Source organism: Ammospiza nelsoni, chromosome Z (assembly GCF_027579445.1).
Source record: "Ammospiza nelsoni isolate bAmmNel1 chromosome Z, bAmmNel1.pri, whole genome shotgun sequence".
In the NCBI taxonomy this organism is placed as follows: Eukaryota; Metazoa; Chordata; class Aves; order Passeriformes; family Passerellidae; genus Ammospiza; species Ammospiza nelsoni.
The window spans coordinates 72,458,570-72,481,650 of NC_080669.1; the positions used below are offsets into that span (position 1 = coordinate 72,458,570).

Genomic DNA, 23,081 nt, shown 5'->3' on the forward strand with positions numbered 1-23,081 from the left:
ACTCTTTTAATTTGAATGAAAGGTGTTGTGAATTAATAAGAATGTTGAACGTTTTAAAAGAACACATCTAATTTTGTCAGCAGAATCAGAATGTGGACATGACACAGAAGCTAGCATAGCCCACCACACTGCAGCATAGCACACACTCATGGCATCTTCTTGTGTGTGCATGACCATTTGGTGAAACATACAATCATTGTCTGTCTTTTGTGTACATTTCATGTCTTATACCACATATTGGTCAGTAATAAAATTTGTGTTCAGCATGTGTTAGGAAGGAATGTGTCAGGAAATGGCAATGTAGTGAGAGGTTCAAAGAGCAGAAAAAGCTTTGTGTGATATTTGCATACCTGACAAATGTCTTGAAAATATACTGACCACCTGCTAATGGCGTTTCATTTTTAGATTCAGATATTTTACTTATATTGAAGGCTTTGTACATCAAAATATTAAAATCTTCGTCAGAAGACTGCCAGAATTTTCCATTCTCTGTAACTCTCTGACAGAGGTTTAAAATTGTTACAATGTGCTTTGGAAATAGATGGAGTCCAGTCAGTAAAGCAGTGATGTTCAAATCGGGGTTAACAGCTACCATCACAGATTAAAATGTAAGAAGATGTAACGTTTCATCTAATGATTTAAAAGATGATCCTATACTTGCTAGATTTCTGACATTTTATAGTATTAGACATAGCCTCAGAGAAGGAAAGAGGCAGGTGAAAAGAACAAAATGAGCCCAAGGACTTTACTAATATGAGGAATGAGTGTAACAAGCATATGTAATGTCACCTAGCTAGCAGAAGTCGAGGCTGTGCTAATGAGGAGGGAAGACTTTTTTCTGCTATTGAAAACTCTTTTCTCTTCATAAAATTAGCTACCACATTCTTCTTCAGAAAGAGTTATCTGGAAAAAAATAAAAAAGCAAAGAAAAAAAAGCTCTTTTCTTAGATTTTTAACAATTCCATTTCCAGGAGAACCAGAAATAATGTAAAAATATGGATATGTAACCAAAAACATATTTGAAACAAGAATATTGAGCCAGAGGATGTAAAGGCAGTGTGTGTTTAAGTAGAAATAGACCCCTTCAAAAAAAATCAGAAAGTTTGAAGTAGTTTGCTTTATTTTGTATCTTTCATAAACTTTTCAACCTTTTATGAATCTTTTAACCTGTATACTCTATAGCCTTTTTGAGCTTGCAAGAACCACTTTACACTGCTAGGTCCATTCCTACACATTGAAGCATGTTAATATTTCTGAGAAGATGACCACACCAAATCCTCAGGGTGTGTAGATCCACCCTGTGCAACTAATACTCTTCCTTTGAGCAGTGCATTTCTGGAGGAATTGTCTCCCAGACCACAGAGGACTAAATGTAGAATTGTACTGTTCATTACCATGCCGCAGTTATTCTCATTCTAAACATTCCATTTGGTCCTGAAGGCTTGCTCTACCTGTATGTTGTTTGAAAAACTGACAGGCAATAGGCATTGGAACCTGTGACCTTGTATTTAATCTTTCTTCTTTATAGAGTTGGTTAATGTAATTGAGTTTTGGTAGGCCTGTGAGAAAAACATTACCTCTGAATAAGAAATTGATAGAAAAAGCTGGGTGATTTGATTAGGTAGAGAAGACAGTTTAGACAGTATAATATGTCAGCAGTATCTGTTCATGTGACCCGTGGACTTCCCTTTGTCATCCTATGCCTGAGAATATATGAAGGGGGCTGGGGAGGCAAAGGGACGTTCAACTGTCATCACTGGCACCTTCTCTGACCATTACATCATCATCAAATGCATTGGAATTCTCATTTGATTCAGATTTTTCCTTCATGTCCTGTGCAGTCCTAGATGCATTTTCATAAGTACATATCTAGGTACAGACTACTTTCTAGGAGAAGAAGTCTGCTTCAAAATCAAAAATTTGACTACTGTGAAATTTCAGTAAACCCCAGAACTTCTTGAAGTTTTGACTCATTTCAGATTTTGTTAGAGATTGGAAACTTGGGTTTTTTTCATGAAAAGCATCATGATGTTTGTTGATCAGACACTGAAGACAAACATATCTCATAAAGGGTTGACAAAGCACAAGGTTACAAATCATTATTGAAGCACTCAATAGATCCATGCAAGTGGATCTATGAATTCCTTTCTCAAACTTGACTTTAAACAGATCAGTTTGTTTAAAACATGTGTTTTCATATGATTCATATAGAAGAAAAAGAGTACAGGTGATTTCAGCTCCCTAATTTTTGGATGTTTTAGATTTTTTGAATTCATAAAGCTGCAAAACTAAGAAACATTATTTTAGGATTAATCCACTTCTGCCAAATTTCTGCTATTCTGTATCTCACCTATTGTAGTTTCCTGAAACAGGTGAGAATAAGGGATAATTTTCTAGATTTTCTAGAGACAAATATGTTAAAAAATAAGCAAAATATTACAAGGAAAAGCACCTCAATATGTCATACGAGGTAATGTAGAATTTGGTTATGTTACAATTCTATAGCTTTTGAAAGTGCTGCATACAATATGTGGTAGTGGTCATATCCAAAGGAGCCAGGGAAAGTATCAGGGGAGATCAGAGAGGATGTGAGAATTTCTGAAACTGTAGTTGCTCCTGTGTCTCTTGGGCAATTGCCTACAGGTGATGAGCTCCAAGAGGGAAACTTGTTAGGTCCTCTGGTGCTGCCCTAATTAGCAGTTGACTGTAAGAACAGATAGGGTAAGTTTTGACTGAAATCCACAAAGGTTCCTGTGTGTGAGAGTGTGTGTGTGTGTGTGTGTGTGTGTGTGTGTGTGTGTGTGTGTGTGTGTCTTTGAACTTGAAGTGCCAGCTTTGAACTATGTATTGCCATTTTATCCAAGTGGTTGCTTGGATGCTTGTAAGGCTCACAAATCCCAGGGCAGAGTCTTACATAGGCCCTTCCCATGTCACATTTCTTCTGAGGACTCTGAACTTTATGCTTCTGCAAAGACAAGTAAAAAAATCAAAAGAAGATACCACAAATCTTTTCTCATTACCATGATGAATTTCCTTTTGAGAAGTTTTTAGGATCAGTCTATTATTAAATGAAGATATGGCTCCAGGTGTCAGGTCCACAGATTTTTCTTCAATGTCAGGTCTGGCAGGATGGCAGATACATCAGTAGGTAGATTTAGAGAGGTGAGAAAGGAGCACTGAACAAATAGACATGAAAATTAAAGTATCAAGGTAGAGCAGAAGAGAAAGGAGAACAGACTGGGACAAAATAATACAATCACTAGCAAAGATGAGATAAAAGAAGACTATGGATTAAGCAGAAGGAGACAGAGAGGAAGTGAAAATGTGATTGGGCTACCAAAAAGAAAATAATAAAGATAAGAATGCAGAATGGATGTGAACATAACAAGGAGACCAAGGAGAATGAATGGAAACTACAAAGGCAAAAAACATAGCCAAACAAAATAAAATTCATAGTAGTGATTTTAAATTGTGTTTGGGAAGCAAGAAAATAAAAAGGAAATTACAGCATGGGTTTAGGAGGGGTAGGTCATGTTTAACCAACCTGGTCACCTTTTATGACCAGGTAACCCGCCTAGTGGATGCAGGGAAGGCTGTAGATGTTGTTTATTTGGATTTCAGCAAGGCCTTTGACACTATCTCCCACAGCATACTGCTAGACAAGCTGGCCGCCCACGACTTGGACAGGAGCACTCTTTGCTGGGTTTAGAACTGGCTGCATGGCCGGGCCCAGAGAGTGGTGGTGAATGGTGCTGCATCCAGCTGGCGACCAGTCACCAGTGGTGTCCCTCAGGGGTCTGTGCTGGGGCCAGTTCTGTTTAATATTTTTATGATGACGTGGATGAGGGTTTAGAGTCCTTTATTAGCAAATTTGCAGATGACACTAAGCTGGGAACGTGTGTTGATCTGTTAGAGGGACAGAGGGCTTTGCAGAGGGACTTGGAACGGTTGGATGGATGGGCAGAATCTAATGGGATGAAGTTCAGTAAGTCCAAGAGCCGAGTCCTGCACTTGGGCCACAATAACCCCCTGCAATGCTGCAGTCTGGGGACAGTGTGGCTGGACAGAGGCCAGGCAGAAAGGGACCTGGGGGTGCTGGTTGACAGTCGGCTGAACATGAGCCAGCAGGTGCCCAGGTGGCCAAGAAGGCCCATGGCATCCTGGCCAGTATCAGGAACGGTGTGGCCAGCAGGAGCGGGGAGGTCATTCTGCCCCTGTACTGGCACTGGTGAGGGCATACCTTGGCTGCTGTGTCCAGTTCTGGGCCCTCAGTTTGGGAAGGACATTGAGACGCTTGAGCGCGTCCAGAGGAGGGAAATGGGGCTGGTGAGGGGCCTGGAACACAAACCCTGTGAGGAACAACTGAGAGAGCTGGGGGTGTTCAGCCTGGAGAAAAGGAGACTCAGGGGTGACCTTATCACTCTCTTCAACTTCCTGAAGGGTGGCTGTGGTGAGCTGGGGGTCGGTCTCTTTCTCCGGGCAACAACAGACAGAACAAGAGCACACAGTCTCAAGCTGTGCCAAGGGAGATACAGGCTAGAATTAAGGAGGAAGTTTTTCACAGAAAGAGTGGTCAAATACTGGAATCATCTGCCCAGGGAGGTGGTGGAGTCACCATCCCTCGATGTGTTTAAAAAAGACTGGACATGGCACTTGGTGCCATCATCTAGTTGAGGTGTTAAGATCATCGAGTCCAACTCAACATGGGTTGGACTCGATGATCTTAAAGGTCTCTTTCAACCTAGAAATTCTGTGATTCTGTGATAGTCACCAAGCCTATAGTAGAAATGTCAAAAACTAAATTGAAAAGAAAAAATAAGTCAAATTGTTATGAGCTTCTTTTTATTAGTAGTGGTTGTGTATCATTCAATCACACATAATCCTCTAGTTCTGTGAATTTCAAGAACACAGCAAATACTCTTAGATTTTTTTTTATTGGCTTTCCAGATCAGATTGATTTCTTTAGACATAGAACTGGTAATGAGTCTCCAAAAAATGGATGTTCCCCTTAATGTCTGAATACACAAAACTACTAAAGCTGCTCAGAAAAGAGTAGAATGACTTTGACCTCTTTTCTCTCTCTCTTTTTTTTTGTTTTGTTTTGTTTTGTTTTTTAATCTGTAAGTTTCTCTCCTTTTGTTATGTAACAGTTCTTGAAAGGCTAAAAGAAATACCCCTCTTATCTATGGCATATCTGGAATAAGAGGTTCTGCTCTAGTGAAGATGCTCGAGACAAGGGATGTGGAAAAGGAAAAGCTGACTAAAAAGTGGAGCTATGTGAAATTAGGTTTGAACTAGAAGTGACATTTGGGAGATGTTCTTGTACTTCTGGGTAATAAAACCCAGCGTTCTTTCCCATTATCCTGTGAAAGCAAAATCCATTCTCTTTTTTCCAGTTATGATCACTTAGTAATGTAATTGTTCTAGTGGTAAACATATTGCAACTGTGATTTGGAGAACTGGAGCATGCAGATTGTATGGGCAGGTGATCTTATCTCTCTGCCTTTTGCTATTGATATTTTAGCCAAAAAGGTGTCATACACATTAGAAGGTGTTTCCGAAAAGTTTCCTGAAAACAAATGCCTAGAAAAAGACCCAAGTTGTGGTGTTATTTCAGTGTAACCTAATATGAAGGATCTGGACTATTTTATGATGTTCTGTTATCACTTAGCCTTTCTGAGCTAGTTGGGACCATAGGGAGTACCACATAGATGTCCAGAGGTGAAGCAAACACATTTGTGTGGTCAAACCTTTTAATGACTGTTGTCAATTCAATATAAATTATTTGAATTTGACTTCATTGTAAATTTTAAATCTATTTGAGCATCACTTACCTGCTGTATTAATAGCAGAAGAGCAATTTTTTTTTTACTCTGCATTACTGTAAGACAAATATTGGTTGAGAATTTTAAAATTATTTTCCTCAATCTTTTAGGCTTACGCCAGCTCTTCTCCTTATTAAGATTCCAACTTATGTTTAATTGTTTATCCAATCTGTGTAGGTAGCTTGTGCTAGGATATATCCAGGTACTATGTAAACACTTGGACTGAAATGTTTCTGGAAGGCACAGGTTTCATGTGGAGTTTCTTTCAGCCATTGTTAATACATCACGTTGCTGCATACTCTGCTTGTCCCATGGAGCATGGCAATAGCCTAGAAACTGGACTTCTAAGATAGACTTCTTGAGCTAAGGACTTTCTTTATATTTCTTTAACTTACCAGAACCACAAAATTCTGATACAAATTTCAAGACACATTAAGCCTCTCAAAAAAATTGGAAGGAAATGCTATTTTGCGGTGCTTCAAATACAAATGAATAAGGCTTATTAGTCAATTTCCCCTCAAAAATCATAGCTCATCATATATATTTAGGTTAAAACTAAGGTCAGATTTGATCAAAATGTAGTTTAAAGCCAGCTAAGTTCTTGTTACTCCATCAGTATTGTTATTGAGCTTCAGAACGGTTTTATCAATTATCCGCTGACAATTAAATGAGATTTTCTGCTAAATACCTCAAGTAAACAATCCTTGCATTAAAAGGCCCTGTGTAAAGTAACGTCATCTGTTGAATTAATAGCCTGTATCTGGGAACATGTCATCTGTTTGATGCAATTAAAGTTTTTTTACACTACGGAGCATTTGTGCAAAATGGTCTGTGTGCCTTTCCATTCACTGTGCACTAACAAACACTTGTAGGAACTCTAACACAGCTAAATCTGTTGATTTGTATTTTTGGATTTGTTTGTTTGTCAGTCAGTAAGGGAGCATTGAGTTTACCACTCACAGAAGCCATTATCTTAGGAGAATTTTACAGTTATAAAGGTAGCTCTTGTCTGCAAGCAGCAGATCCTTTGCAGGATGTTCACAAGGTAGTGGTGAGAAACAAGTCTAAAGCCTGTCATAGGAATTGTCTACTGCTAAGAGTCTGTTGTCTCATTATCTGAGATAGGCACATGCAAACCCGAGGTATGATGACCAGCAGAGAAACCTGCTAATTTGTGTACCCCACCATCTGCAGTACATCTAGGTCCAGGAAGATTTAGCCATCTGTGGACCTGGAGAGTAGGCCTTGATCATGTAGAGGCTGCTTGATCATGCGAATACACCTGCTTTCCTGAAGCCCTGTTGAACCCTTCCAGCTCAGTGATGCCGCACACATCCCTGTAGATGCCTAGGGTAGGCTCAGGTTTTCTAGGAAGGCTGAGGGCCCTGTTTCTACACTGCACAGATGAGCAGTGTGCGCCTCGTTAGGAAAAGACGTTGAGCTGTCAGGTTGACTGCTCATGCACCGTGTGAAGGTTTGTGCAGACTTACTCTGCCCCTCCTGAGGTGTGACACATTTCCAGCTGTACGTCACTCCTGTGCCAGCTGCTGTGCAGTAACTCCTCCAGCAGGACGGAGGCAGGCCCCAACATCCCAAACAAGTTTGAATAATTACCAAATTCTGCAGTCAGAATTTCCAGGTAGAAAAAAGAAACTAACGTCGGACAACTCACACCAAAATGTCTGGCCTGATGAAGGAGCAAAGGTGGCCAGCAGGAAATCAACTCAGATGTGCCTACCACCGTGCAGTGTTATGATACTGAAATTAGACACATTTCTGCCAGGCTGGTCAACTAGAGAGCCTCTGTTTTATCTGACTGAACTCAGGGCTGAACTTACGGATAGTATACAGCATAGTGATATTTCCTAGTTACTCCTAAAACCATGCTTAAAAACATGAGTAGTAAATGCATTTTGTAGTAAATGAGGCATTTTATTCACTTGTTGGTCTATAAAAATGTGGGTAACTCATGCTTAGCTTTTCACTAAAAGAAGTAGTAATAATTTATAAGGCAGTTATACATTATTTATAAATATACTCACAATATAAAATATTAATGTTTTTCCAAGAACTGGGAAAACAAAATCGGGCTTCCACAAAGTATAGTAGATATTTTTTAGTCCCTTTTCACACAACACAGACATTTATGCAGCTTTTCATTCCTAGCATTTCCAAATGCATTCATTTTTTCTAGTTTATTATTTTAATTTACATATTTATGCATTACAGCTATGTCAAGGGTAAAATGATGGGGGTTTTTGTATATTAACAGGAAAGCCTACAAGTGCTATTTGGTGCATATTGGGAAAAATGTTCTGATGTGTACATACTTGCCTGGAATCACAATTGTTGGAAAGTCACACTGGCTCTGCTTCTGACCACAAAGGCAATAACACAGTAACAAAGCTTTAAGTTGACTACATAAATCTTTTGCACAATATTGTAGTCTAATTTCATCAGCAATACCTGACACTGTGAAATACTAAGCAGTCTAATCTACGCTACAAAAATCCATACTTACTGAAATACTCAAAATGCAATTATTATTTTAGAAATCAGTATAGTGATGAGTGCCAGGTCTTTGGTACTTTCTTCTTTTTGTATGAATCATCATATTGAATGAAAATAATGGCTTATTTTTCTGTATTCTATTAATGAAGTCATGAGAGGCTACCTATACTTTTGGATTTATAGCAGAAATATCAAGAATTTAATACATGAATTGAAGAGCTTATTAAATAGTAATATGCCAGCTAGTACGAGATGTTTCCCACATACCTGCTATTGGATACAAACTTAATATTTCTTTGGAAAATCTGAGAGAAAAAAAAATCTCCTGACTGTCTAAAAAATTATTTTTAATAACACAGAATAAAAATGCAGAGACCACTCTTAAGTTGCAAGACCTTTGATTTTGCAACCAGCTATTTTTCATCTTGAACTATTAGTTAACTAAATCATAAACATCACAGTGATAACACATTAGTCAGCATTCACAGCCAATTTCAAGTTCACAGATACACTGCTAGACAAGAAGTTTTCTTCCTTCCAAAGGGAGAAGGAAAAAAGGCTTTTCAAACCAAAGCTCATCCTAGAAATGCTTTAGAAATTGAACTAATTAAATTTAAAAATTAATCCTCCATGTAATTATCAGATGACCATAATTTCTCAGATATTTAAAAATAATTCACCCAAACCTAAAATGTTTCTCTACAAGGAATATTAAATAAAAAGCTGATTAATATGTAATATAGTGCCTTCTAGGAAACAGAAAAAAGTACTCAGATATGTAAAAATGTGTTGTACTTTCTGTGTTTGGATGACAACACCAAGTGATAGTCTTTCCTGATAATAGTGCATTGCCCTGTACCAAAAAAGGTTCTTCGCAGTTTCAAATTGTGCAATATTTCAGTGTAGTGTGTTAATACAACTCCCTTTCTAGTTAATAAAATGTGAAACACACATTTTTTTTAAGGTTGTATACTTTTAGAGTACTTATTAGCAAAAGCAACAGTTTTATTGAAGATAGCCCAACAGGATGAGTGCTATCCTTATTTTTTTCCCAGACTAAGGCAATTTTTTTTGGTAAATTCCACAAAAACACATGAAGATAAAACTTTTTCCTTGTTGGTTTATTGGACTGCCTATTATAGTGCTTGGCATAAAGTTCCCACCTTGTGGATGTGTGCTAGGAACCAGCAGCTGCAGTACTGTAGTCCAGTTTTATGTCAGCAAGGTTTCGTTTTGGCACTGCCTCCTTTCTGACAATCTCAACTCAAGCGAGAAACTCTTTTTGCAATGGTCTCCTTGACGTTGTAAGGCAAGTATTACCTCTGCATTTGGCATCCCACCTCACAGCCTGCCGTTGTCTTTCCAAATGAAGTGTCTGAAACCAAAGGCTCCCTGTGGAGGCACTGCCAGCCCTTTCTTTGCAGACTGTTGTTTACTGTGCATGAACAAGCTGAAATGGAGCTCTTACAAAGAATTTCTCATTCTTTTATTTCTGAGGTGAATTAATGGGAAGCAGATTTTGATTAGCAGTTAAAGAGAGGTCCATCAGATACCTTCTTCTCAAAGCATCACATGCTAATGTTCCCCAAATTGTCCCAGTGTTATATTAGAGCAAAGCACAGTCAGTTCTCAGTTTTATATCATCATAGTTATAAATGCAGTGTTAGTATAGTCAGTCAGTGTCTTCAGACACACTGAAATTATTCTGCAGACCCTCTATATTAATTTCCAAATTCCTAATATTTAGCAGCAGGGAAGCATCCAGGAATTTTTAGTATCAGGATAACTAGAAGTTCAATTCAAATATCCTCTGCATTTTGGCTGAGAGTTATTGAGCTACAGACATCTTGGTGTAAGTAGATACTTTTTTATTCTGAAATTAATATTATGTCATCACTAATTTAAATATGATTGGGAACATCATAGAAAGCTGAGGATGTGATAAGTCCCATTTACCCATTTCTTGAAATTCTGTAGCACTCAAGCAGGCATGACCTTTTGTTATTTCATCATGTCTATTGACTTTCTTTCATGCAGTGGACACCATTACTGCTCAAAAATTAATTATCATAAATCCATGGAAGTTCATAACACTAGGATTAAGACAGCTGTAATCAAGAGAATGTTCTTGAAAGCCATAAGTTGATATACTTTGAAGAAATATCAACAAAGTGCTATTAACTGATTTAAAATATTATTTCTTACTCCAAAAATTTACTGGAATAATTTGCCCACCAAATAAAGAAACAGTAGATTTTTCCAAATCAAAATTATTTATGGAGAACAATGAAATGTAAAGTAAAAAATCATCTATTTGCTGAAACCAGAGAGAATTTCCCAAATGAAAATGAGATATAGACATCAAGTTTGTGTTTAAATCTTTATTTTTTGTCTCAGAAAGAAATGTGCCAAAATTATAAAACAATTCTAGTTCAATCTGGAACTCAATTGTATATGATAAACCAAGGCTCACATGACTTTGGGGGGGGTTAAATTTAAAGCTACATAGTTTCATTGAAGTCTGAATTGGAGAAAAGTTATTTTATTTTACTAACCCCAAAATAGAGGATTGTTTTCATGCTGAATGTATTTTTGAAGAACCAGAGTACAGAAAAATTGCCATCTGATTAACTACAGTGAACACAACCGGAACACTTGCAGAAACCTTTTATATGCCAGGCAACTCTTGTGACTGTAAATTAAAAAAATATATATATGTTTAAAAATTTATAAGGAAAATCAAAGATTGCAGGAGAAATTTTAGATGTGTTTTCAAATGGCCCAACAAGGCAGAAATAGTTCAGCTATTTAGACTAACCATAATTATTTATATTATGAGAATTATTTGTCTGGTAGAAAACACTGGGAATGAACAGAGTTCCAGCAGAAGGACAGAACCTGACTCAGGAACAGTTTGAGATTCACAACACAGCTGCAATTATGATGATTGATGAGCATCAGAGCATAATTTCAATACAAAGTTTTCCCTTGTAGTCTTACAAGAAGACTGTAAGGACTTCGCTCCTCTGATAACCAAAAATCTTCCAAATGCCATCTAAAACTATTAATTTCTAATGTGCTGTATGTCATGGCAGTATTCAGTCATGGAGTCTTTTCTCTCCTAATTTGCTAAGGAAGATGAGTCAAACTCATTGTATCTCGTTTCATAAGATGACATCTTTATTCCCTGTACACTCCTTTTGGCTTTTTCCTCCATTCATTCCAGCTTGTTCTTTCTGAACAAGCCTGAGCACAGGTACAGATAGTATTTTGGATGGAATTTCTGGACTGGCTTGAACAATGGCACTGAATTGCCAATTTCCTTCTGAAAATGTTTTGCTGTGTGTATTCTAGTAGTCTTGGTATACCAAAGACAGTTCTCTTTTCATCAGCTTTTCGAGTATTTCCTCCTAATTAGTTCCTAGTTTACAGAAGGGTTTATTAAATACCGCATAAATGGCTTTACATCTCAAATTGTGAACTTTCTCAATTCCTATTAATCCTCAATGTCATCCAGACTTGTCACATTACTAAGAGTACTTCTTAATATTATCTTAATAGCAGGTGTCTAGATTGGGTAGAACAGCAATTCAGGGAAGTCTTTAATATTATACAAAAAATTAACCCTTGATCTCTGTGCAAATCATTCTGTTAATCACCTTGTTATACTCCACCCCTCGTACACTCTTTCATTAGCCTACATTTTATAATTCTACCTGTAATTTTCTTAACATAAATAAGCAGCACACGTTTTATTAAGTTATATGATAAAAAAGCCACAGACAAACAGTAGAGACGAACATAACAAGGCATGCTGAGAATCACTTCAGGAAACATAATGTTTCCCTCAAAATGGTTCAAGAAATGCCTAGAATATTTTCCTGTTATATATACAAATTTGGTTTTTCTCATTCTTTCTTAAAGAATAGTTTATCTAATTTTTGACAGTAATTCAAATCCTTAAAATTATTAAAAACCATTTGATCTGTGAATATTTCTAGAGCGTCTAATCAGATTTAATGCTCCAGCCTCACAGGCTTACCTTTACTTTGGAGAATTGTACCCTCTCTAAATGAAAACTTCATCAGACATATGAACAGTTGTTACATGGCTTCGTGCAACTTTTTCAAACCCAACTATTAATAGTGAAGGACATTATTTTTGTTTTTCCAGTGAAATGTCATAATTTTGTGCAGAATATATATAGGTTTTCTTAGAAAAAGCTACTTGAAAAGGAAAAGAAGCCTCTATCAGGAAAAAATTGCTAATAGAAAATGTTCAACTTCTGTTGCCTGAGTCCTTTTGAATGCCCCAATCTCAGCTGGTCAAGAAGTGAATACCATAAAAGCTTTTTCAGCTATGTTAACAGCAGCCTGGCATCAAACTGCCTTTCTCTAAATCCACACAACTTTCCTGGCAGTCTGTGTTACAACTTCTGCAGAGCGCTCCCATGTAATTACACCAGAAGTGCCTAAAATGAATATGCCTCTCCTTTGGCTAAGCACTAGTTCAGCTCTCTTTGGAGCAGTATACCTGGTGTGGGGTCTGCAAATCAAGGAATATGCTGAAAATTTGAGGGAATTCAGAGAAAAACCATGAGACTGACTAGAGCTGGAAAACAAATATAGAACTGACTTGCAAGAGAGTGTGTTTATTTTGTTGAAGAGAAGGTTAAAGGGCTGCCCAGCTGCAACCTCAAAGTGGATCCCACACAGCAGGAAAAATATCATAGAGGTAATTTTGAAACAGCAAGCAAAACTATTGGAAGACCCAATGATGAGAAGCTGACATCATGCAAAAGCTACACTACAAGCAAGATTCCAGTCTTGATTATGAACATGTGAGGAAGACATGCAGTAGTTTCTTTATGATTTCAAAACAAGATTTGATCTTTAAAAAAAAATCATGGTCTATTTAAATATAACTATTGTATTTGAAATAGAAGATAATTCCAGAATATAATGGTTTATGCAGTGAAACTGAGGAGATGGCTACATTGGTCCCATCTGTCCTCAAAATACCTGATTTATTGAAGGCATTTTCTCTGACATTACACTGTACAGTCATAGTGCAGTTATTTCAGTCTGATTTTTTTTTCTTCTGTCTTCTGTTATGTCTTGTTTGCCTTGCTGGCTTTGCATTTTTTTTATTTCTTTTTTGTTGCATTTATTTACTTATTTGTTTTGTGTGTGTTTGTGGTTTTTTTATTGGCTGGTTGTCTGTTTTGTGTTGTTTTCGTTTCGTTTGGTTTGGTTTGTTTCTTTCTTTCTTTTGCTCCAGGAATTGGCCAAGGGGTTCCTGTGGTGGCCCTTATTGTGGAAGGAGGTCCCAATGTTATCTCCATTGTTCTGGAGTACCTGCGAGACACTCCCCCTGTTCCTGTTGTGATATGTGATGGCAGTGGCCGAGCATCTGACATCCTTGCCTTTGGCCACAAATATTCTGAGGAAGGAGGGTAAGTCATTTCATGACATATGTTCTTTCTCTATCCACAGGTTCAATTCCATGGTAAAGCGGAGCACAGGAAATTATTAACAATATTGCACAGAAGCAACACCTACCTCACATGGCCATTTCCATCTTTGATATGGGTGAAATGCTGAAGGTATTCAGAACATAACAAAATAAGCCTTAAAACAAGCCTCATCTCTGAGTCTGCTCTGCTTCAGGCTGGAGAGTCCCAGCTCCCTCAACCCTTCCTCATGTATGAGGTGATCCAGTCCCTTCATCATCTTAGTGGCCCTGCTCAGACAGGAACAGCTACTCCAGCCCTGGAGAAAGCTACTCTGCAGTATGTCACCACCATACAGGAGATTGTTTATGATGGAAAAAATTAATCTGAGGACCCCTTCTTTCCACCCTCTTGCAGAAGTTTGGCTGTGCTCTTGGTCTGTTTCTTGAATAGGTCTTTGCCAGGCACCAGTTAACAAGGACTTGGCCCTGCCTCATAAGGGATCAGTTTCAAATAAGGCTACAGGCATCCTAGATCAGCAGAGTAGCAGCATTTCCACTAGAAAATGCTGAAACTTTCTTGGTCCACAGCCTTGTGGCTGCCCTAACCTGTTCCTTACCTGACAGCCACAAGCACCCTCAGAGGGTTTCCAGGTGCTCAGCAATGATCATGGACTTTTCCTCTCAGAAGTTCCCAAATCATAAGTCAGTCTGATGCCCAGACTAGAAAATAACAAATCAAGAGAAGATTTAACAATTTAAAAATATAAATCTGTAAACATTGAGCTCTAGACCAAGCAGTATTACGTCTTTTAGAACTAAATGTGATCATGAACTCACTCAACCTAAAACTCCTACTGGGAAGGAGATCGTTTTCCACAAATGCTTAAATCCATTTTATATTCAGGTTCACACTTAGTACAGCATTGCATCTGTGATACATAAGAATGTGGCAGGTTTCACTGAATCTTTGAGAAGTTGTTTCTCTGTTTTCAGTGACCTCACTGATAACACTTCACATAACCTTATTCAAATATGCTTTATCCTTGTATTTATTATGTACATCTACCTTGTCTGTGTTCTGATGTCACCATAAAAAATACAGGAGGAGACTTAATATATTTAAATGTGAATAAATGTGGCTTGTATGAAAGGCTTTTTACAAGGACCTGTAGTGACAGGACAAGGGGCAATGATTTTAAACTGAAAGAGGGTAGCTTTAGACTGGATATAAGTAAGATATTCTTCACTGTGAGTGTGTTGAGGGACTGGCACAAACTGCTGAGAGAATTCCAGCCCTGGAATTGTTCCTGGCTATATTGAATGGAGCTCTGAGGAACTTTGTTCAGTGAAATGTGTCCCTGCCCACGGCAGGGACATTGAAATTGGATGATTCTTAAAGATCCCCTCCAACCCAGACCATTCTATGATTCCGTGAATTTATGGTGCTGTGGTTCTATTTCATCATCACAAACTCCTGCCTGTAGAAAAGGCAAGTTATAGTATCAGTAGAGGCAGAACATGCAATTTCTTACCTGAAACTCTCCTATCTGGCTTTGTGAAAGGTATTATTCTGTCTTGCTATGGGTCTTGTTAATGTGGGGATGTTGGGGTCCCATTCCAGATTGTTTCCTTCATTATCGACCAACAAAATTACTCATTTTTTTCTGTTCACTTTGCACTAAATAGAATGCACAAACTATGAAATTTGCCAAACTAGCCAGTGGAAATTTCTATGTGTTCATCCTGGTTCAGAAAACATCAGGCTGGCATGTAGTGATATTTTCAATAATACTAGAAGTAAAACACGAATACTATTATATTCATTAAAATATTTTATCCAAATGCATTAGACTTCAGCTACAAATTGAATCCATTTTCCCCATCTCTAGCCTATGTTTGAGTAGTGTTTAGCAGTATGAGGAGAATATCAAATAATTGCCATGTTAACTGAATTCAGCTAACAACTTTTTCTTTTGAATATAATCTAAGTAGGTTATATAAAACTGTGTTTATTAAACTCTAAATCAAGGTAGTACATCTAAGTTGCATGCAAAGTTTAATTCTGCAGCTTCTGTGTAATCAGACTATCAAATCAAAAGCCTATTTTAATTCTGGCCACCTGTCAGAAGCAAGGTGTTCTCTGAGACACAGCATATCTTCCAGTTTCTATGGACTGGGTATCTAATTTAAATAATTGAAAACTTAGATCAGTAATGGCAGAAACAAACTCACTTGCATGTTTATATTATTATGCTTATTTTGCACAATCTTAAATTCTAACTCACAGTAGCCCAACAAAGATTAATCTTCTACACATAAAAATGTGTGTGTGTCTACTAAGCACTGCTGTGAGTTCTGTGAGCTTTTAAATTAATTTGAAAGTTTGTTTCCATGGGGAAAATAACTATGTCTGGAAATGACAGAGAAAAAATACCTCTCTCTGCTTGAGTTTTGATCAGTGTTGTGCCAATCCTTCCATTTAAAGAAATCCTTTAGTACATTGAGCTGTTGCCTATCTGCCCGACAGGTCCTTTTGTGTGGGTTTCAAAGAATTGTGCGGTGCCAGCCCTTCCTCCTTGTTAATTATTCTTCCTAGAACATTCCACATAGCAGAAAAATTCATGATTTCTTATATTAATGGAGGTGTGGTGCAATGCCAATGCCTGGTGCATCTTTGAAAGGACAGGAGACAAGCTTCAATCTGCCTTTTTAAAGCCTAATTGTAGGCTTTTCTCATGACAAGGCAGGCATTTCACTCCCGTAGGACAGTCTTTGGGTGGGAGTTTTCGCTGTGAGAGCGGCCCCAGAGGAGGAGGAGGCTGCCAGCAGGGCCCAGAGCGGTGCCCACGCTGCCCCGCGGAGGAGCCGCCTGCCGGGTGAAGCGCACCCTGACGGAAAGATGTCTTTGGGGCAAAACCAGCTTGCGGGTCTCATTGTCTCATCTCTCTCATTGAAGTCGCAGGGGAAGGTAAGGCACGTGTGCGGTTGTCCACATGTGCAGCTGAATTTTTAGCATTTCAAGTGTCAGATGCACAGAACTAACACGGGGGGAGGGTTTAAGTTTATTAGGACTTTAATATCAGAAACTAAATTTTGGTTCCTTGGTCTGGAAAAGTCTGTAAGAGTTTTAAGAATTCAATAGGTGGCTACATTTCAGTACAAGTAAATAAAGTTCTCAGAAGTAACTTAGTAGAGCTGAGTAAATTCCTGGTACCTTTTACACTTTAATGACAAACAAGCTATGTCCACAGTATAACTTTAATAAGAAGGCATCTTAAATGCAACATTCCCCATGTGGTAAATTGGTAGAATATTTGCTGCTTTTCACAATTGGCCTTGATTTAAAGGTCGGGATTTTCAGGCTCTGAAGCACTTATTTTTTCTTTTACTTGAAAATATGATGAACAGCATTGAGGAGTAAGAACATAAGATCAATCATAAAAATGTAAATTTAGTCTCTACTAAGCCCTAAGTGAATATCTTCATTGGTAGTAAATCTCCTTCACATACAGCTGGGGTATTTTGGATTGTATAATCAAGGATGGATGCCTTTTCATTTCATTTACCTGCATAAAAGCAAAAGCTGAAAGTAAAATAAATGCAAACTGCAACTTTATAGGAATGTTTTGAAGCTTCTAATTCTCAGAGATTTTTTTCTTTATTATATACTGAATTTAAAATCAGAGAAACAAAACACTAGGTTAAAATTTTTGTCATTTCTTAGAAAAATATTTCCTTACTGAATGAGAAACTACTTGCAGTATTGGAATGCAGTCTCCAAGTTGAAATTATACCTCATTAACTACTCCATCAGTTCTACTCCTGCAAGCAAGAGACTCTTAAGAGTTCAATTTAATGCCATAAAAATTTGCTTCTTGCCTAATGTTTGCAAGGAAATATCAAACATTCTCTGTGCTTTAAATGAGCATCCTCATATGAGAATCATTAAAGATTGCCTTTGGACTGATCTTTCTCTGGATCCGTGGTGGCATAGTTTTAGGTTTCAAATCTGAAGAAGATTATTTAAATCCTTTTTTGCTTATACGCAAAATACAGGAATTTTTCACATTGAGGAAAAAAGGGATCATAATGTATGATATGGTTCTTCAGTATCCCCCATGGTCTGTACCACATCACTGGAAATCATTGATCCAAATCATGTCTGAATTAATTTGTAAAATTATGTTCACATTACATATTTTTATAACATTACTTTTCTCTTGTAACAAAGTACTTTGCAAATCAAAACCGGGACACAAGAAAGTTAATTTGTTGACCTTGGGAGGGTCAATATATTCATCTCTCGTTTGGTGAAGAAACAGCCATTCAATAAACTGTGGTCAGGGAAAAGTTATGTAGAACAACTACCAGTGCAGGTCTGCAGTGAAAAGGTGATTCTTCATGAAAGCACACAGAAATCATCCATGTTTGAATACAGTGAAGGAATAATTACATAAAATTTATTTTATTGCAAATAATAATATAATAATAATTTATTTCTTACAAATAATTTATTTTCTGTCTTTTCACAAACAATGATATGCAAAACGTGTGAATTTGAAAACGTGTAAGCCAGTCCTGCAAAGTTGCACAACTTATTTTTAATCCAGTGGAAAAAAATATGAGTAGAACCTCTGGTCAAATTTCTTACATAAGATGTGATTTGTTCTAGAGTGCAAATTATAACTAAAACAAAAAATCCCCTAAGCTTCCTAAAAGGAAGGGCAGGGAATACTTTTCATATTCCACTGATATTTTATGGATATATTTACCTTGGGAAAAAAATACTTAAAAACTGAAGAGTTAGAAACCGATTATGTGCAATTCATTAAGTGAATTGTATTATTTAAAGACATTTCAAAGCATTTTGAGAACAATACATTTTTAAAAATCTATGATGGAGTTGCATTTTGAAAGTGGGCTAGTGCATAATCTTTTTAACTCTCTAGTATATTGTATGATTCCAGTACGAAAAATCTTTGAGGAAAAAGAAAGTTAAACAAGTTAGTTGGTGGGCTACATGCCAGATCTTTCTCCAATAATCACTACAAAATCATATGCCATGAGTTTGAAAGATTAAGTGAAATGTCTCTTGTCTCCTCAAATATTAAGCATAGCTTAAAAAAATTAATTCTTTCTGAGGAGTAGGCCAAAATGTTGTCATCAGTCTTCTGCATCAACCAAAGCAATGAAGAAAGTTTTGCTTTACTGTTTAATCATCCAGTATGTCTCGGACAGAAACAGAGTATAGCCTTTTTTACTTTGTCAGTTCAGGTTTTTGAAGTGGCCTTTCCTGATTGATCCTAAACAATAAATCATAATAACATAGAAAAGTTTCGATTAGAAGGCCTCTTTAGAGGTCATCAAATCTGACTCCCCGGCCCTGGGCAAGCTCATTTTCAAGTAGATCAGGTTGTTCAGAGTCCTCTCTGACCAAACCCCGAACATTGCCAGGGATGGGGCACCTACCAGCTCTCTGGGACACCTCTTTCACTGTTTTATCATTGTTGTAAACAATCTTGTTGTAAGCATCTTTTTATTTATACCTAATCTAAATCAACACTCCTTCAGTTTTAAAAACATTGTTCTTGTTCTATTACAACAGGCTCTGCTCCTATGTCTGTCCCCATCTTCCTTACAGGCACCCTACAAGTGCTCAAAGGCTTTAATAATGTTTCCTCAGAGCCTTCATTTGTCCAGGCTGAACATCCTCAACTCTTTCAGCCTTTCCTTACAGGAGAGGTGCTCCAGTTGTTTGATCAACAGCAAAGCCTCCTCTGGACCTGCTCAAGCAGGCCCATGTCCTTCCTGTGCTGGGAACCCCAGAGCTGGATGCAGCACTGCACTCGATTCTCATCAGAGCAGAGCAGGGGGACAGAATCCTCTTCCTTGCCCTGCTTGCCCACAGGGCTTTGCGTGCAGCTCAGGACATGATTGTTTTACTGGGCTGTGAGTGCACACTGTGGGCTCTTGTCCAGCCCTTCACGCAGCAGGGCCCCAAGTTCTTCTCCAGAGGCATGTTTGTGATCTGTTCATCCCTCAGCCTGGTCTGCTCTAAGGTGCTGCCCCAACACAGCTGCAGGCCTTTGCACTTGGCCTTGGGAGTTGTCAGATACCTCAGCCTTTTCTTTGTACATCACTGTGAGTTTGTAAGCCTTGCTTACCAGATGGGGTAAGTGCTTTCTTCAACCTTCCTTTTCTCGCTGACATACCTGTAGAAACCCATCCTGTTATTCTTATTCCTTGCAGAGTTCAGCTTCCTATTTGTCTTGGCTTTCCTCACCCCATCCTGCATAATTGGGCTGCGTCCCTAAACTCTGCCCAGGTTACCTGTACCTTTTTCACTGATGGTGCATTTACTGCTTTTTTTTAGTTTAACCAGCAGGTCTCCCCTCCTCCGTGGTGATCTCTTGCCTTCCTTGCCCTACTTCTTTCACATGGGGACGGCTCATTCTTGTGCTGTATGGAAAGTGTCCTTAGAAATATGCCAGCTCTGTTCTGCTCCTTGAGGGCAATTTCCCAGGGCAGCTCTGCTGCCTGGAGTGCCACTTCCCAGGGGGTCCTATTGACTAACTTCTTGACCCCGTTTAAGGGCTTTTTCTTAAAATTCAAGATCCTGACTTTTCTGGAAAGCCATACAGTTCGGTTCTGATAATCTGATGTGTCAAAACTATGGTTGGCATCTTCTGAAAACAAACAAACAAACAAGCGAACAAAACATGCCCACACACTCTTAGATGACAATTATGAGTAAATTTTGGTTCTGAAAATAAATGTAAATGTATATCGCTCTACTTTAGATGACAGATTTTTTACATTAGCTACCTAAATTCTATCAGCAAGCTAGAATCTCTGGGAAAGAAGAAAAAGCTGGATAGATCTGGACTGGTAGGATAATGGGCATGTCTTATACATTTATGGAATGAAAGAATAGTTTCAAACTACATGAGGAAGAAACAGAACAGCTTACACGCGTTTTTTTATAGCACATTTTGTTTAGGCAGGACCAGGACTCTTTCCATGTCAAGTAAGTGGAATTCAGAGAATCATGCCATCAAAATGCCCCAGAGAGGATTTTACTGGCATGTTGCAAAATATTTTTAGAACTGAGGTCTGCTAGAAAGATGATAAAAATACTATCTTTTACTGACACTATTCAGTCTATGCTGACTTTGATGGAAGTCATAAGTGTAGTGTTTGTCTGGTAAAGTGGGCCCATCTCTTTTTCTGAATCTAAAACTAGGAATCCTTGCTTTTAAAAAGCATGAATTTAAGGTGTGTGTGTAAGAAATGTAGTGGTGTTTGCAAAGGAGATAAGACATCCCCCCACCTGCAAGTCACAGTTGTTTTCCTCACAGTACTCTGTGAAATTACTTGTTTAACACAAATTGGATTTTGTGTCTGCCTCACAGATTGAGTCTTTAATAGCATGGAACAGTTTGTGTTTGTCCTGGCTGGACTACACAATTGGGAACTTTGATTTGATATCTTCTAACATTTATAGACTCCCAAGGAATAAAAGTGATACATTCTTGATATAACTGATTTCAGTGCAAACAAAGCTATGATTACTTTACTGGAAAGATTGCTGTTTTGTTTATGTTTTTGATTATAATCACTTCAAGTTTTTGATCTCACAAAGACATTGAATAGGCTTGATGTAGATTTGCAGACCAAGGAGATGTTAAAGAAAAACATTTAGTGAGGGTAGAAAACTGCATAAATCAAATTATGACTACAGGAAGTTTCTGAGCAGCAGTACTTCAACAGATGTTTCACCCTGTAGTTAAGGAAACACTTATTAATTTTTTGGGTTTTTTAAATGCTGCATCTTTCACATGAAGTTTGCTTTTCTTGCTGCTTAAACTGATGCTATTATAGAGTTTCTGAGAGCTTTAATTCAAGAAAGAAAAGTGATGGTTGCTGAAGACACAATTCTGCTTTCACTCAATGCAACTTTCTCTTGCTTTCTGTGTGAGATGGCCTGAAAGAGAGACAATTTCTGAAATGAAATTTCAGATTTGGATTCTACACATTTTTTAAGGAAAACTAGATTATTATAAGAAAGTGGGATGGTTTATATTCCAGAAACTTTGAAAATGTTTTCTGAAATTTTTGAGATTCTTCCAAGTCCGTGTATTTTTTCATATACTTTTCCCACTCTTTCCTATATTTCACTTTCATATGTCGTTTCCAAGAAAATCAGTTATTTATATGAAAATATAAATAGCTCTTTAGGTTCACCTGGTGATGTTTTTAGGAAATTCGTTCATTGCGAATAACCTCTTTTTTCTTTCTCCATTTGAAGGGTGGAAAATTGCATAGTTCTGGTCTACTTATAAATATAGTGATAGCACCATTTTGTTTAAAAATTTGATTAAAGCAAATTTCCAACACCTTCTTTTCAAGAGCCAAAAATCAAAATTTATATCAATTGTGACCTACTAGCCTGCAACTCAAAGTATATTAGTGCTTGTCCGGGTATCAGTCTTTCCAAGCTGATTCTCTTCAGCACGGAGTCCTACATTTCTTCTTGTATTCTTGACATCGGGTTTCGTGTCCCCATGTGCTTGCAACATCCTTGCTTCTGTACAGGAGGTCAGGGTTATCTCTCTTACAATTCCCTCACAGTAAGTCCTCTGCTGCCAGCTCCAGTGCTGTCCACCAAGAGGGCTGGAAGTTGTAACTCATCAAGTGTGGCCTTTTTGTGAGGGAGGCAGGTCGTGCTCCAGGGAAGGAGTGGGCTTACATGCTGCCTAATGCATGAGCAGTAGATGCAGGGTTGCCACCTGTCCAGCATCCCAGGAAATAGGACATCCAGGGGCCAGACTGCTCCCAGATGAAAACAGGAAGTGCAGAGGAAGACTTACTGCTCAGAGGGAGTCTGTGATAGAGTAGAAGACAACAGAAGAGGCCAGGCATGGAAAGAACAGTGATACATCCACACACCATGGTCTAAAATCCCATGTAAACTCATTTTAATCCAAACACATTGACGTATGCCTTCCAGGCTTCTTTTTGAAGCCAAAGTTCAGTTCAACAGGAATATTTACTGCCAAAATCAAATTCATGTGGTAGAGAACATATGCATTCCATATGTCAGATCTTCTGTATACTTCCATGCACTTCTCTCTGATTCCCATTTGTTGTCTCTTCTAACAACATGTCTGCTGCAGGTATAAAGACTAGATAATTAAATCAGATTTGAAAATCAGTGGTGTAATGAATATCCTGCAGTCTCATTTGTGCCTCTTCACTGCAGTAGGCCAACAGTGTGCAAAATGAAGGATT

At 38.0% G+C, this 23,081-nt stretch overlaps 1 protein-coding gene across 1 annotated transcript in view; it reads left to right on the forward strand.

Annotated features, from left to right (window-relative positions):
- Nucleotides 1-23,081, forward strand: part of TRPM3 (transient receptor potential cation channel subfamily M member 3) — a 417,168-nt gene that overhangs the window by 301,516 nt on the left and 92,571 nt on the right. Inside the window, exon 7 of the mRNA XM_059491854.1 lies at nucleotides 13,617-13,791. Within this exon, the coding sequence (XP_059347837.1) occupies nucleotides 13,617-13,791 (175 nt within the window). The remainder of the gene's footprint in view (nucleotides 1-13,616; nucleotides 13,792-23,081) is intronic.